Source organism: Staurois parvus, unplaced genomic scaffold (genome assembly GCF_062004578.1).
Source record: "Staurois parvus isolate SC_StPar_1 unplaced genomic scaffold, SC_StPar_1.0 ptg000023l, whole genome shotgun sequence".
NCBI lineage: Eukaryota > Metazoa > Chordata > Amphibia > Anura > Ranidae > Staurois > Staurois parvus.
This window is the reverse complement of record NW_028317819.1, coordinates 1,053,041-1,065,210: the sequence shown is the minus strand read 5'-3', so window position 1 is coordinate 1,065,210 and position 12,170 is coordinate 1,053,041. Positions and strand designations below refer to the sequence as shown.

The 12,170-nt window shown below is 39.1% G+C and overlaps 1 protein-coding gene across 1 annotated transcript in view; it reads right to left on the bottom strand.

Annotated features, from left to right (window-relative positions):
• LOC149472082 (solute carrier family 26 member 10-like) overlaps positions 1 to 12,170 on the bottom strand; it is a 127,253-nt gene that overhangs the window by 26,901 nt on the left and 88,182 nt on the right. The window contains exons 12-13 of the mRNA XM_089692620.1: positions 5,551 to 5,620; positions 2,048 to 2,227 (exon numbers count right to left, since the gene is read on the bottom strand). Coding sequence (XP_089548746.1) covers positions 2,048 to 2,227; positions 5,551 to 5,620 — 250 coding nt within the window. The remainder of the gene's footprint in view (positions 1 to 2,047; positions 2,228 to 5,550; positions 5,621 to 12,170) is intronic.

Genomic DNA, 12,170 nt, shown 5'->3' with positions numbered 1-12,170 from the left:
ATAGGATCAGGTACAATGTAGACTGGTCAGTAGAATCATGTACAATTAAGACTGGTCAGTAGAATCATGTACAATTAAGACTGGTCAATATAATCATGTACAAGTGAGAGTCGTCAATAGAATCATGTACAAGTAAGACTGGTCAATAGAATCATGTACAATTTAGGCTAGTCTATAAAATCATGTACAAGTGAGAGTCTTCAATAGAATCATGTACAAGTAAGACTGGTCAATAGAATCAGGTACAATTAAGACTGGTCAACAGAATCATGTACAAGTAAAAGGGGTCTATACGATCATGTACAAGTAAGACTGGTCAATAGTATCATGTACAAGTAAGATTGGTCAACAGAATCATGTACATGTAAAAGTGGTCTATACGATCATGTACAAGTTAGACTGGTCAATAGAATCATGTACAAGTAAAAGTGGTCTATACGATCATGTACAAGTAAGATTAGTCAATAGAATCATGTACAAGTGAAAGTGGTCTATAGGATCATGTACAATGTAGATTGGTCAGTAGAATCATGTACAATTAAGACTGGTCTAGAGAATCGTGTACAATTAAGACTGGTCAATAGAATCATGTACAAGTGAGAGTCGTCAATAGAATCATGTACAAGTAAGACTGGTCAATAGAATCATGTACAATTTAGGCTAGTCTATAAAATCATGTACAAGTGAGAGTCTTCAATAGAATCATGTACAAGTAAGACTGGTCAATAGAATCATGTACAAGTAAGATTGGTCAACAGAATCATGTACAAGTAAAAGTGGTCTATACGATCATGTACAAGTAAGAGTGGTCAGTAGAATCATGTACAAGTAAGATTGGTCTATAGTATTACGTACAATTAGGACTGGTCAATAGTATTACGTACAATTAAGACTGATCCAAAGAACCATGTACAATTAAGACTGATCAATAGAATCATGTACAAGTAAGACTGGTCAATAGAATCATGTACAAGTAAGACTGGTCAATAGAATCATGTACAAGTAAGACTGGTCAATAGAATCATGTACAAGTAAGACTGGTCAATAGAATCATGTACAAGTGAGAGTGGTCAATATTATTACATACAATTAAGACTGGTCAGTAGAATCATGTACATGTGAGAGTGGTCAGTAGAATCATGTACAAGTAAGACTGGCCAATAGAATCGTGTTCAATTAAGACTGGTCTATAGAACAATGTACAAGTAAGACAGGTCAATAGAATTATGTACAAGTAAGATTAGTCAATAGAATCATGTACAAGTTAGACCGGTCAATAGAATCATGTACAAGTGAGAGTGGTCTATAGAACCATGTACAAGTAAGACTGATCAATAGAATCATGTAAAAGTAAGAGTGGTCAATAGTATTACGTACAATTAAGACTGATCAATAGAATCATGTACAAGTAAGACTGGTCAATAGAACCATGTACAATTAAGTCTGATCAATAGAATCATGTACAAGTGAGAGTGATCAATATAATCATGTACAAGTAAGACTGGTCAATAGAATCATGTACAAGTGAGAGTGGTCAATAGTATTACATACAATTAAGACTGGTCAATAGAATCATGTACAAGTAAGACTGGCCAATAGAATTGTGTTCAATTAAGACTGGTCTATAGAACCATGTACAAGTAAGACTGGCCAATATAATCGTGTTCAATTAGGACTGGTCTATAGAACCATGTACAAGTAAGACTGGTCAGTAGAATTATGTACAAGTAAGCTTAGTCAATAGAATCATGTACAAGTAAGACCGGCCAATAGAATCATGTACAAGTAAGACTGGCCAATAGAATCATGTACAAGTAAGACTGGCCAATAGAATCGTGTTCAATTAAGACTGGTCTATAGAACCATGTACAAGTTAGACTGGTCAATAGAATCATGTACAAGTAGGACTGGTCAATAGAATCATGTACAAGTAACACACAAGTGGCATGCTTCAAACTACTCACTTTATTGCAGACTACCAAATAAACCAAAACTACTCTTGCAAAAAATGAATAGAAAGCATAAGGGGACCTAGATATAAACTTACCACCACGGTGATACTCATGTTACTGCCCTGCTCCATGGCTTTTAAGACCTTTTCTCTCTTTCGGATTTTTTCTTGTGTCAGTCCCACAATTTGGCACATGGTTTCTTTAAAAATGTTCCTGTTGCCATAGTAGATCGGAGCATTATAGGACAGGATCTTCACTCCTGGTATTTCATAACACTAATTAAAAGAAAATGTTAAATTCTGGCATTTGATTCTGGAATCTTTTTTATTAAGCGGATGGGAAATTGAGGGGTATGGCATACTATTGTTTGAGGGACTTTTTATTGCCTGCTAATTGCATTGGTTCTTTTACTTTGTGGAGTTAATGTACTGTATTCATTCTAATGTGTAATGGATTCTGTGACCTGGTGCTCCCTTTCTTAATGAGTGTCAACTGGAAACAATTTTATTTTATATGTCTGAAGGGTAAAGGCATATTAGATAGGGTGGAAAACACTAAAACAATTCTTTATTCAATGGTTATTAGCCATAAATGTTGATCTAGGGCCAAAGTTAAATACTTCCTAATCAAGGTAAACAATATACCATGTAGGGTTGATAACATTCTTATAAATACAGGACAGAATTGTGGGAAGGGTGGGTCACCAACTTATAGCTGGGCAGCTGAGATTTCCTGCTAGTTAAGATACGCATATGGGGATAATTTAAAAGTTATGTAGTCATTTCAGACCTTCCCATCCAAAAAACACATTTGAAATACGTATATGTAAACAACTTTACCTGACAAAATATTTGTCATCCTCTTTGGCAGAATTATGGTCAATGCTATTCAACCTGACTGACCTGTGCAAAACTCCTCACTAGTAATCTGTTCTTTGCTGTAAGAGGGAAATGTTGGGCAACAGTACAAAGTAGTTTTGTGGCACTTATACACTGTCCAAAAAATTAAAGGAACCGTTTTTAATCAGAGTATAGCATCAAGTCAATTAAACTCCTGAGATATTGATCTAGTCAGTTAAGTAGCAGAGGGGGTTGTTAATAAGTTTCAGCTGCTTTGGCGTTAGTGAAATTAACAACATGTGCACTAGATGGGCAACAATGAGACAACCCCCAAAGCAGGAATGGTTTTACAGGTGGACACCGACTTTTTTTCTCTACTCATCTTTTCTGACTGTGTTTCACTAGGTTTGCATTTGGCTAAAGTCAGTGTGACTATTTTTAGCATGAAGCGATACCTGGACCCTACAGAGTGTGCACAGGCAGTCCAACCCCTCTAGGATGGCACATCAATACGTGCCATTGCCAGAAGGTTTGCTATGTCTCCCAGCACAGTGTCAAGAGCATGGAGGAGATTCCAGGAGACAGGCAGTTACTCTAGGAGAGCTGGACAGGGCCGTAGAAGGTCCTTAACCCATCAGCAGAACCGGTATGTTCTCCTTTGTGCAAGGAGGAACAGGATGAGCAATGCCAGAGCCCTCCAAAATGACCTCCAGCACGCCACTGGTGTTAATGTGTCTGACCAAACAATTAGAAACAGACTTCATGAGGATGATCTAAGGGCCTGACATCCTCTAGTGGGCCCTATGCTCACTGCCCGGCACCAGAGAGCTCGAATGGCATTTGCCATTGAACACCAGAATTGGCAGGTCCGCCACTGGCGACCTGTACTTTTCACAGATAAGAGCAGGTTCACTCTGAGCACATGTGACAGACGTAAAAGGGTCTGGAGAAGCCGTGAAGAACATTATGCTGCCTGTAATAATGTTCAGCATGACCGTTTTGGTAGTGGGTCAGTGATGGTCTAGGGAGGCATCTCCATGGAGGGATGCAGAGATTTCTACAGGCTAGACAATGGCACCGTGACTGTCATTAGGTATCAGGATGAAATCCTTGGACCCATTTTCAGACCCTACGCTGGTGCAGTGGGTCCTGGGTTCCTCTTGGTGCACGACAATGCCTGGCCTCATGTGGCAAGAGTATGCAGGCAGTTCCTAGAGGATGAAGGAATTGATACCATTGAATGGCCCCCATGCTCGCCTGACCTAAATCCAATAGAACACCTTTGGAATATTATGTTTCGGTCCATCAGACGCCGCCAGGTTGCACCTCAAACTGTCCAGGAGCCCTGGTCCAGATCTGGGAGGAAATACCCCAGGACACAACCTGTCGTCTCATTAGGAGCATGTCCCGACATTGTCAGGCAAGCATACAAGCATGTGGGGGCCATACAAACTACTGAGTACCATTTTGAGTTGCTGCAATGAAATTTCAGCAAAATGGACTAGCCTGCTGAATAATTTTTTCACTTAGATTTTCGGGGTGTTTTTGAATTCAGTCCTCTGTAGGTTGATAATTTTCATTTCCATCAAACAATGAGGCATCCTTACATTCCTAACACATTACCCAATCCATATCCAGTGTTCCCTTAATTTTTTTGGGCAGTGTATAAACAGTAGTTTGACATGTGGAACCTAAGGAGTTAATGCTCCACATTGTGTAAAAAGGATGTTTGATCCGGTCTTCTCTGATCCTCCCCTTCCTCTACTGTCCCCAATCCATCTGCCGATAGAACAGAGCATTGGGGGCAAGCTGCACATGCTCAGTTTTGTGTGTATTGCTAGAGAGTTTTTTTTTTTTTCTTGTGAAAGTGCATGTGATCAGCACAGGGCTAATCAGCGCTGTCCAAACAGAGAATCAGGTGTTATGCAGACTCATGGGACAATCAGAGGAGAATGAAAACGCCTCCTATAAGCTTTAACCAGTGCTCTGCTAGATACTGATAGAAGTCACAAGACTGCTCTATACTACTGATGAGAAAAGGTATTTAGCAGTTTATATTTACTAAAATAATTGCATTTCCATGTTTTGTGTACTGTGTAAGACTGGATAATGTGAATGCAGGGTCCTGGGTTTAGTAACACTTTAATATAAAGTTGATGTGAGCCCTAATTAAATGCCATTTATTGCCTAAAGCACTGTGTATCAAAATAATTGTAATTGTTTTAAATACAGACTTTTTAAAAAAATAACTTTTTCTCATTTGTTTTGCATCTTAGTGCTGTTAATTTTATCCCTTTTGCAGCCGTAGACAGATTATCCCATCCACAATATCAAGGTGGATAGAAGAGTTTTCTCCACTACACTATTGAATTCTGATATCAGGACTCCTCTGCTGTCAGAATACACTGAACAGCACTGCAACCGATTGGCTACATGTGCTGATTGAGTGATTTTCCAACAGTCCCATTCGAGAGAGGCTCTTTAATAAACAGACCTCTCTGGAGCAGGAACGGCCATAGATGGATTGAAATGTGGCTGATCCCTGCTGAATGGCTGAATTTAGATCTATTTATGGCCAACCTTATACATTTAAGTTCTTTCTCTACAAGTAAAGTCTCTAGATATAGCCTATTTGTTGCAATGTGATTCATATCTAAGAAATGTTTTTAATGCAAGCACTCAAACAAAAAATGTGTGCTATCATATGGTTTTGCAAGCATACTGTAGGTATATTTAGTGTCTGTTCTGAAAGTTTATACCTTGTCATTTTGGTCCACTGGTCGGTATATTTCTGTATTGACTGCTCTTCCTAAGACGGAGCACTGGGTCCTAAAAGGCACAAAAAAAAAACAGAAATTGTTTAGAAAAAAAAAATGTGTGTATATATATATATATATATATTTTTAACTTTGACATATAAAAACAATGTTTTAGTGTAAATCATAAAAGTGAATCTTTTGCACACCTGAAAAGTTAAGGCTAAGTGATAACAAGATGCATGTTGGCAGCTTTTCCTGTCTTTTCTGATCATTTTTGGCCCGACCCCGCCTACATCTGGAGGCTCCTTTAAAGTGTATTTCCACTTTTGCATTAAAATTTGAAAAAAATCCTTTATATGCGTGTTATGTGTTCCCACTCAAACAGCATACCTAAAAATTATTTTTGAAAAATATTTCTTACCTTTGAGTTGTTTCTCAGGAGGAGTTGTCATGGCTGACTGTAAGGTATTTTGAACAATCTCAGAGTGAGTTTGACTTAAAGTGGTAGTAAACTCTCATATCTTATTTTTACTTACAGGCAGGGGCAGACTGACCATTCGGGCACCCGGCACTAGGGTCAGTAGGGGGCCCCATGAGATGCCCCTGGTACCTTTTCATAGGCTTTTTTGGGTGTGGTTTGAGTGTGGACAAGGACACAGGGGCCCCATGATTTCCTATTTCCCGGGGCCCCCATGAGTTGTCAGTCCGCCCCTGCCTACAGGTAAGTTCAAAATAAAGATTTCCTGTAGGTTAAATTATTATCGCCTAAATGTGCACCGTTTAGGAGATATTCTAGTGAGCACCAGCCAGTGACATCACCAGTGCATGTGCTCTGAAAGAATGGCATACCTGTACTGTTCCTTCAGAGTTGTGTGCCGCAGCCGATACTCCGGTGCACATGCACGGGAGTGACATCACCGCAGCTCGGCCAATCAGTCACCCACAGCCCACTAAACCGGAGTTAAGACTAGGTCAGGGGCGGACTGACAACTCATGGGGCCCCCGGGCAATAGGGGATCATGGGGCCCCTGTGTCCTTGCCCAAACTCAAAGAAACCTAAGAAAAAGGTACCAGGGGCATCTCATGGGGCCCCCTACTGACCCCGGACTCTTGGGCATTGCCTGAGTTTCCAAATGGTCAGTCCGCCCCTGGACTGGGTGAAGATGAAAGCCTTTGCAGCTGTGACAGTGCGCCGCTGGAGGGCTTCGTTTTAAAGTAAGTTCTTCATAATGTGCTAGTATGCAATGCATACTAGCACATTATGGCTTTGCCTTGCAGGGGAAAACTTTTTATTATTTATTTTTTTTAAAGTTTACTACCGCATTAAGTCTGTCCTCATCACCATTCAATAGCACAAGTCTAGCCTCTAAACCAGGGGTGTCAAACTCAATTTCCTCTCAGGCCAAATCAGCATTATGGTTTCCCTCAAAGGGCCGGTTGTATCTGTAAGACTTTACATAAGGATCTACCCTTTATCACAATAAATAATTGCCTCTGCCTTTAATTATTACAGGTTTTAGTAATAACTTAAGGTGTGAAGGACAGGTGCAGACCGGCATGGAGCCCACTCATATGCAATATGTATCATATGTAGCAGATGATGCAAGTCTGAAAAGAAGGATCGCAGTCCGCTCGTATCATCCACAAGAAACTTTATTGGAGCCTGCTCAGATGAAACATGGTTCTGCCATAGTGTACAGAACAGCAGCACTGAGCAGCAGGGGTTTTTTTCAGGGGGAACGTGGGGGAACGCAGACCCGGCACCTCGAGTTCTGAATGTATGTATTTGCAAAGGGTGCTAGGGTGTGCTGGAGGGTCTATTGATATTGGTTGCTGGGGGATCTATTGTTGCTAGAGAGGATCTTTTTTTGCTGTGGAGTCTATAGATGCTGGTGGGGGATCTATTGTTGCTGGGGATGTGCCTTATGTTGCTGGGGGGGGGGCAATCCTTGCAGGGAGGAATTTACTGTTGAGGGAAGGGTCTATTGTTGCTAGCTGCTGGGGATAGACCTATTGTTACTTTGGGCTCTGTTGTTGCTCTGTCTGTTGTCTATTGCTTCTAGCTCCAGGGGATCTATTTTACTGCCTTTCTTGTTATCATTAACAGATTCCATACACATTACCAACACAAAATTATACTTGCTTCTTGGTTCTGTATTCTCTAAAGAGGCAGTACTGGGAGGTTGGTAGTGGAACCAAAAAAAGAGTGCACAGAGGTGAGTTGGGATGGGGACACGGGGGCATTTGGAAGGGGAGAGTCCCTGCCCTGTTATCTGAGAAAAAAGCCCAGCTGAGTAGTCTCCAGTAAGGTTTCTTGTGGATGATACCAGTGGTGTGCAACCCTCCTTTTCAACTGGAACAGAATTGTAGTATTCACATAATTATAAGCAGATGTCCAGAGCCCCCCACATCCCTTACAGCACCCTCTCTTACCTTGTGTTGCTTCTGGGAAGCAGCTGGGTTAGAGCTGCAGGAGAGGTGTGAGGGCCACATGAAGTGGCCTGGAGGGCCGCATTCAGCCCACTGGCCTTGTGTTTGACACATGTGCTCTAAACCTTTAACCCTTTGTTAGAACAGACAGTGTTCAAATCTAGCTACAACTGATAATGACAATCTGCCTGCTCAATGCAGACAGGGTTAATTATGCCAAACACAGCTTTCCAACTCATATATTCTTTTGGAACATGTTTTTAGTGTGGAACATGTAACATGTTCGCAATGCTGCAGCCACTGCCCACTGCAGAAGTACCGGGAGAAGTTTCCCGTACCTGCTGTCACTTTTAAAAAACAGTGCAGCCATGCGGGGCTCCGCCCACGTGGCAGGACATTCATTCACAGTGTTCTGTGAATGAATGAACTACAAGTCCCAACAGCCTTAGCGGTTGTTGGCTTGTGATTCTCGATGAACTACCACGGAGCTGTGGAGCAACATGGTAGATCATTGAATCTTCCTGTAAGTATATCTGCTTTCTCGTACATCCTTTAGCTTCTTATTCCTGATTGACAGTTCGGTTTTTGGTAAACCAAAAAATGGCTCCGGCTCAGTGTTTGTCTACTAATATTATCTTGTTTAAACTGCCAAAAGATGGATACATGCTGTGTGGATTTATACTAAGGTTTACAATTAAAACTTTATATTTACAAAACCAATATAAAATATATGGCAATATAAAAGTGTGTGTAAGACATGTACATGAACTCTAACATATAAACTTTACTAAGCTTAGAATTACTGTTATTTATTTAATATAAACCAATATATTAAAAATCTTTAAAATAATACATATATTGCTATCATATTATATATAATAAAACCTTAATTTTATTATAAAACTATTATTCACACCTTATTTATGCATTGCCATTAGCGGCTCCATCTAGTGGATAACATTCATAACTAGAAAAGCTACAATTTCTGGGGAAATTGTGTGAAGTGTTCTTGCCTCCACCAGTAGTCTACAACTGGAGTGGGCGGAGTAACTGGGTGGAGTGGCTTGTCACTCTGCTGCCTGCTCACACACCTGGGTTCCTATGGCAACTCACTCTACAGCAAGGGCAGAGAAGAGCGGTTAAAAACAAAGTGCTCCAACTTGCTCACTTCACTGGCGGTTGCCGTCTTCAAACAGTTGTAGTTTAACAATTATAAATCCTACGCTGAAGAGCTTTATATTATGAGAATCACAAGACCCAGACCTACATTTTGATGAATAGTATGTCTCTGAAATATCAAAAATGAAGGCAGTCGCAGTATAGAAATTGCCCTTCAAATTTGAGGTGGCTAGAGTGCAGTTTCAATGAATGTCAATGGGCGGCATGAGTTGCAAACAAATGGTCATTTTGTGAAAACTATCAGGACTATGGCTTAGCCGTGGACATTTTTAGTGGCAGCAGGGATAGCTGAACGTTTTGATATACAATTCGTGTAGGTAGGCTTGAAAATAAGGGAGTGATGGCAGTTTAGAAATCATGTCCTGATTTTTCAGCTCACACTCTAGCTTTTGTCAGCTCCCACTCTAGTTTTGAACATTCATTCCTATGGGACCAATTTCACCATAAAAATGCCGATATTTTGTGAACCATTCAGCAAAATGTTCCACAAAGTAATAGCACACCAATCGGGAACAATCCGCACATTTTGGTATATTACTGTCTATGTAGTGTAAAAACTGTAGGAGGAGTTAGGGTGGTAAATTTGGCTATAATAAGAATATATATGTGAGATAACAGTAAGTGGTCTTGCCATGCAAGAACACTTAATTATTTTTTACTACTGAATTACTATACCTTATTTTTGCATTTTGGGAGTGGTTAAAAACAATTTAAATCAATATCTATATTTAACCCTTGTGGAGCTAAAGTATTTAGCTCACATATCCAATTAGTTTCTGTTTTTTTTTTAATATCTTTATGTAAATCGCTCCCTCTCCAATGTTTTTTACCTTGTCGATACCATAAAACGAAAGTAAAGGTGGGATCCCTATTATGTACCAGCCTAAAATGGTTAGCTACGCTATGTTTTTTAAAACCATTTTTTATGTTTGTAATGTGCTTACTGATTCACTTGGACAGCCTTCTAGTTGTGAGGCCTATATATTTTAGTCCGAACGGACAGGTAAGAAGGTAAGTAACTTATTTACTGTCACAAGTGATGAATTTCATGTCATATGTTTTCCCCACTGATGAATAGAATTCCTCTGCTTTGTTGTTTTTATCCTGTGTTATCTTACAGGCACCTTATCTTTATCTTTTGCACCTGTAAAACCCCTTCCTATCCAAAAAGGTCACCTTTTTTTGGTATGATCCACTACATTCTGGGCTATCATATTCCTTAATCCTGGGGCCCTTCTGTAAATAAAATTTGGTTGTTTAGGTAGTATCTTTTTTAAGAAATGGTCTCTAACCAATATTGGCCAGTATTGTTTTATATACTTCTCTTCTTTCCTATATTGGACATTGAATCCTGTAATAAATGCTGTGTCATATTTCTGGCCACCTTTTTCCTTTTTCATTAGTACTTTTTCTCTGTCCCTCCTTGTTACCAATTCTATTGTTTTTTCCAAGTTCACCTTTTTATACCCTTTTTCTTAAAACCTCTGTATCAGCATGTCCAAGTTTGTACCAAAAAAAAAATCATCCTCTTTTTGGCAATTAAGTTTTATCCTCTTAAAAACTGCCCCTTTGGGATGACTCTCACCCATCCCAGATGGTGGCAGTGCCTAGTGGATATATATACATTTATATTGGTTTCTTTGAAGTATGTACCTGTATTCAAAAAATTTCCTTCTCAAGATGTAGAAATTGTGCCACATCTTTACTAATGTTGCTAGTGAACCTAATGTCATGCTTTTTATGGTTCAGACCTCTCAAAACACGTATATCATCAATAAATCTTTTATATAGTGTTAATTGGGGCCATGTTTAAGAAAAAACTTCCTCCTCCTCCCACTTAGAAAAAAAGAATATTAGCCCCAGTTGGGGCATACCTTGCCCCCATGGCAACTCTAATTTGATTATAAAAGTGTCCCTTGTACTGAAAGTAATTGTTTGCCATGGCCATCTCCAGTCCTTATCTGGGGGATTTTTAATTTGATAGTGATTTCAAAGCCCATTCAGTGGTCTTTAGGCCATCAGCTTGTTTAATATTGGTATATAAGGACTCAATGTCCACCCACTGTTACAAAGTAAGTGTTATTATTTACTGGGATGTCTTTAAGTATATTTATGAGATTTGTCTTTAATGAATACCCTACCTTTACTTGCCAAACTCTGTAAGTAGACACCTAAATACTCTCCCAATCTGGAATGTAGGGAATCTATCCCACTAATAATGTATCTTCCTGGTTTTATTTTTCAGGATTTTGAGTACCTGGTATATCACAGGTAATTTGGGTACTCTAAGTGTAAGGTATTTTCCTTCTTTCTTATCTAACCTTCTTCTGCCCCCTCTGGATCCAAGCTTCTAGTTTTTCTTCTAGTTCTTTTGTTGGATCACCAGACAATTTTTTATGAGTATTAGTATCACTTAGTATTCTTAACATTTCTGTTTTATAATCTTCATTTCTATTGATGACTGATCCCCCCCCCCCCCCGCACCTTTTATCTGCTGGTCTTATTACTACTCCCTTTTGCGTTTCCATATTTTCTTACAACATTTCTTTGTAAACGTGTTGTCCTTCACCTCTTCTTGAAACATGTTTTTAAATACTTTAATATATTAGTAGTATGTTGATTTAGGGTTGAGGGTTAATTAGTTTTTTAGGATGCTATGTGTATATTCTGTTTATGTTTGTTCTCTTTCTCCTTGCTGATTTTCTACAAAACATTTTTTTAATTGTAGTTCCTCTTTTAAAACTTGTAATTCAGCATCCAAAAATTGATCTTCCGCTAGATTAAATATGCAGGACATTACATTACATTTCAATTTATGAATTTAGAGTGTAAGTGCCAGACTTTGTTCTTAATTTTTATACATAGCAAGAAAACTTTGGCAAACATTATGTTTTATAATACAAAAATAAAAAAAGAGTGTTTTCTGGAGTTGGGTTTAAAATAAAAAATAAGTTGAAGTGAACAAATAAACCAAAATATACCAATGTGATCAATTGAATGATGTTGCTAAA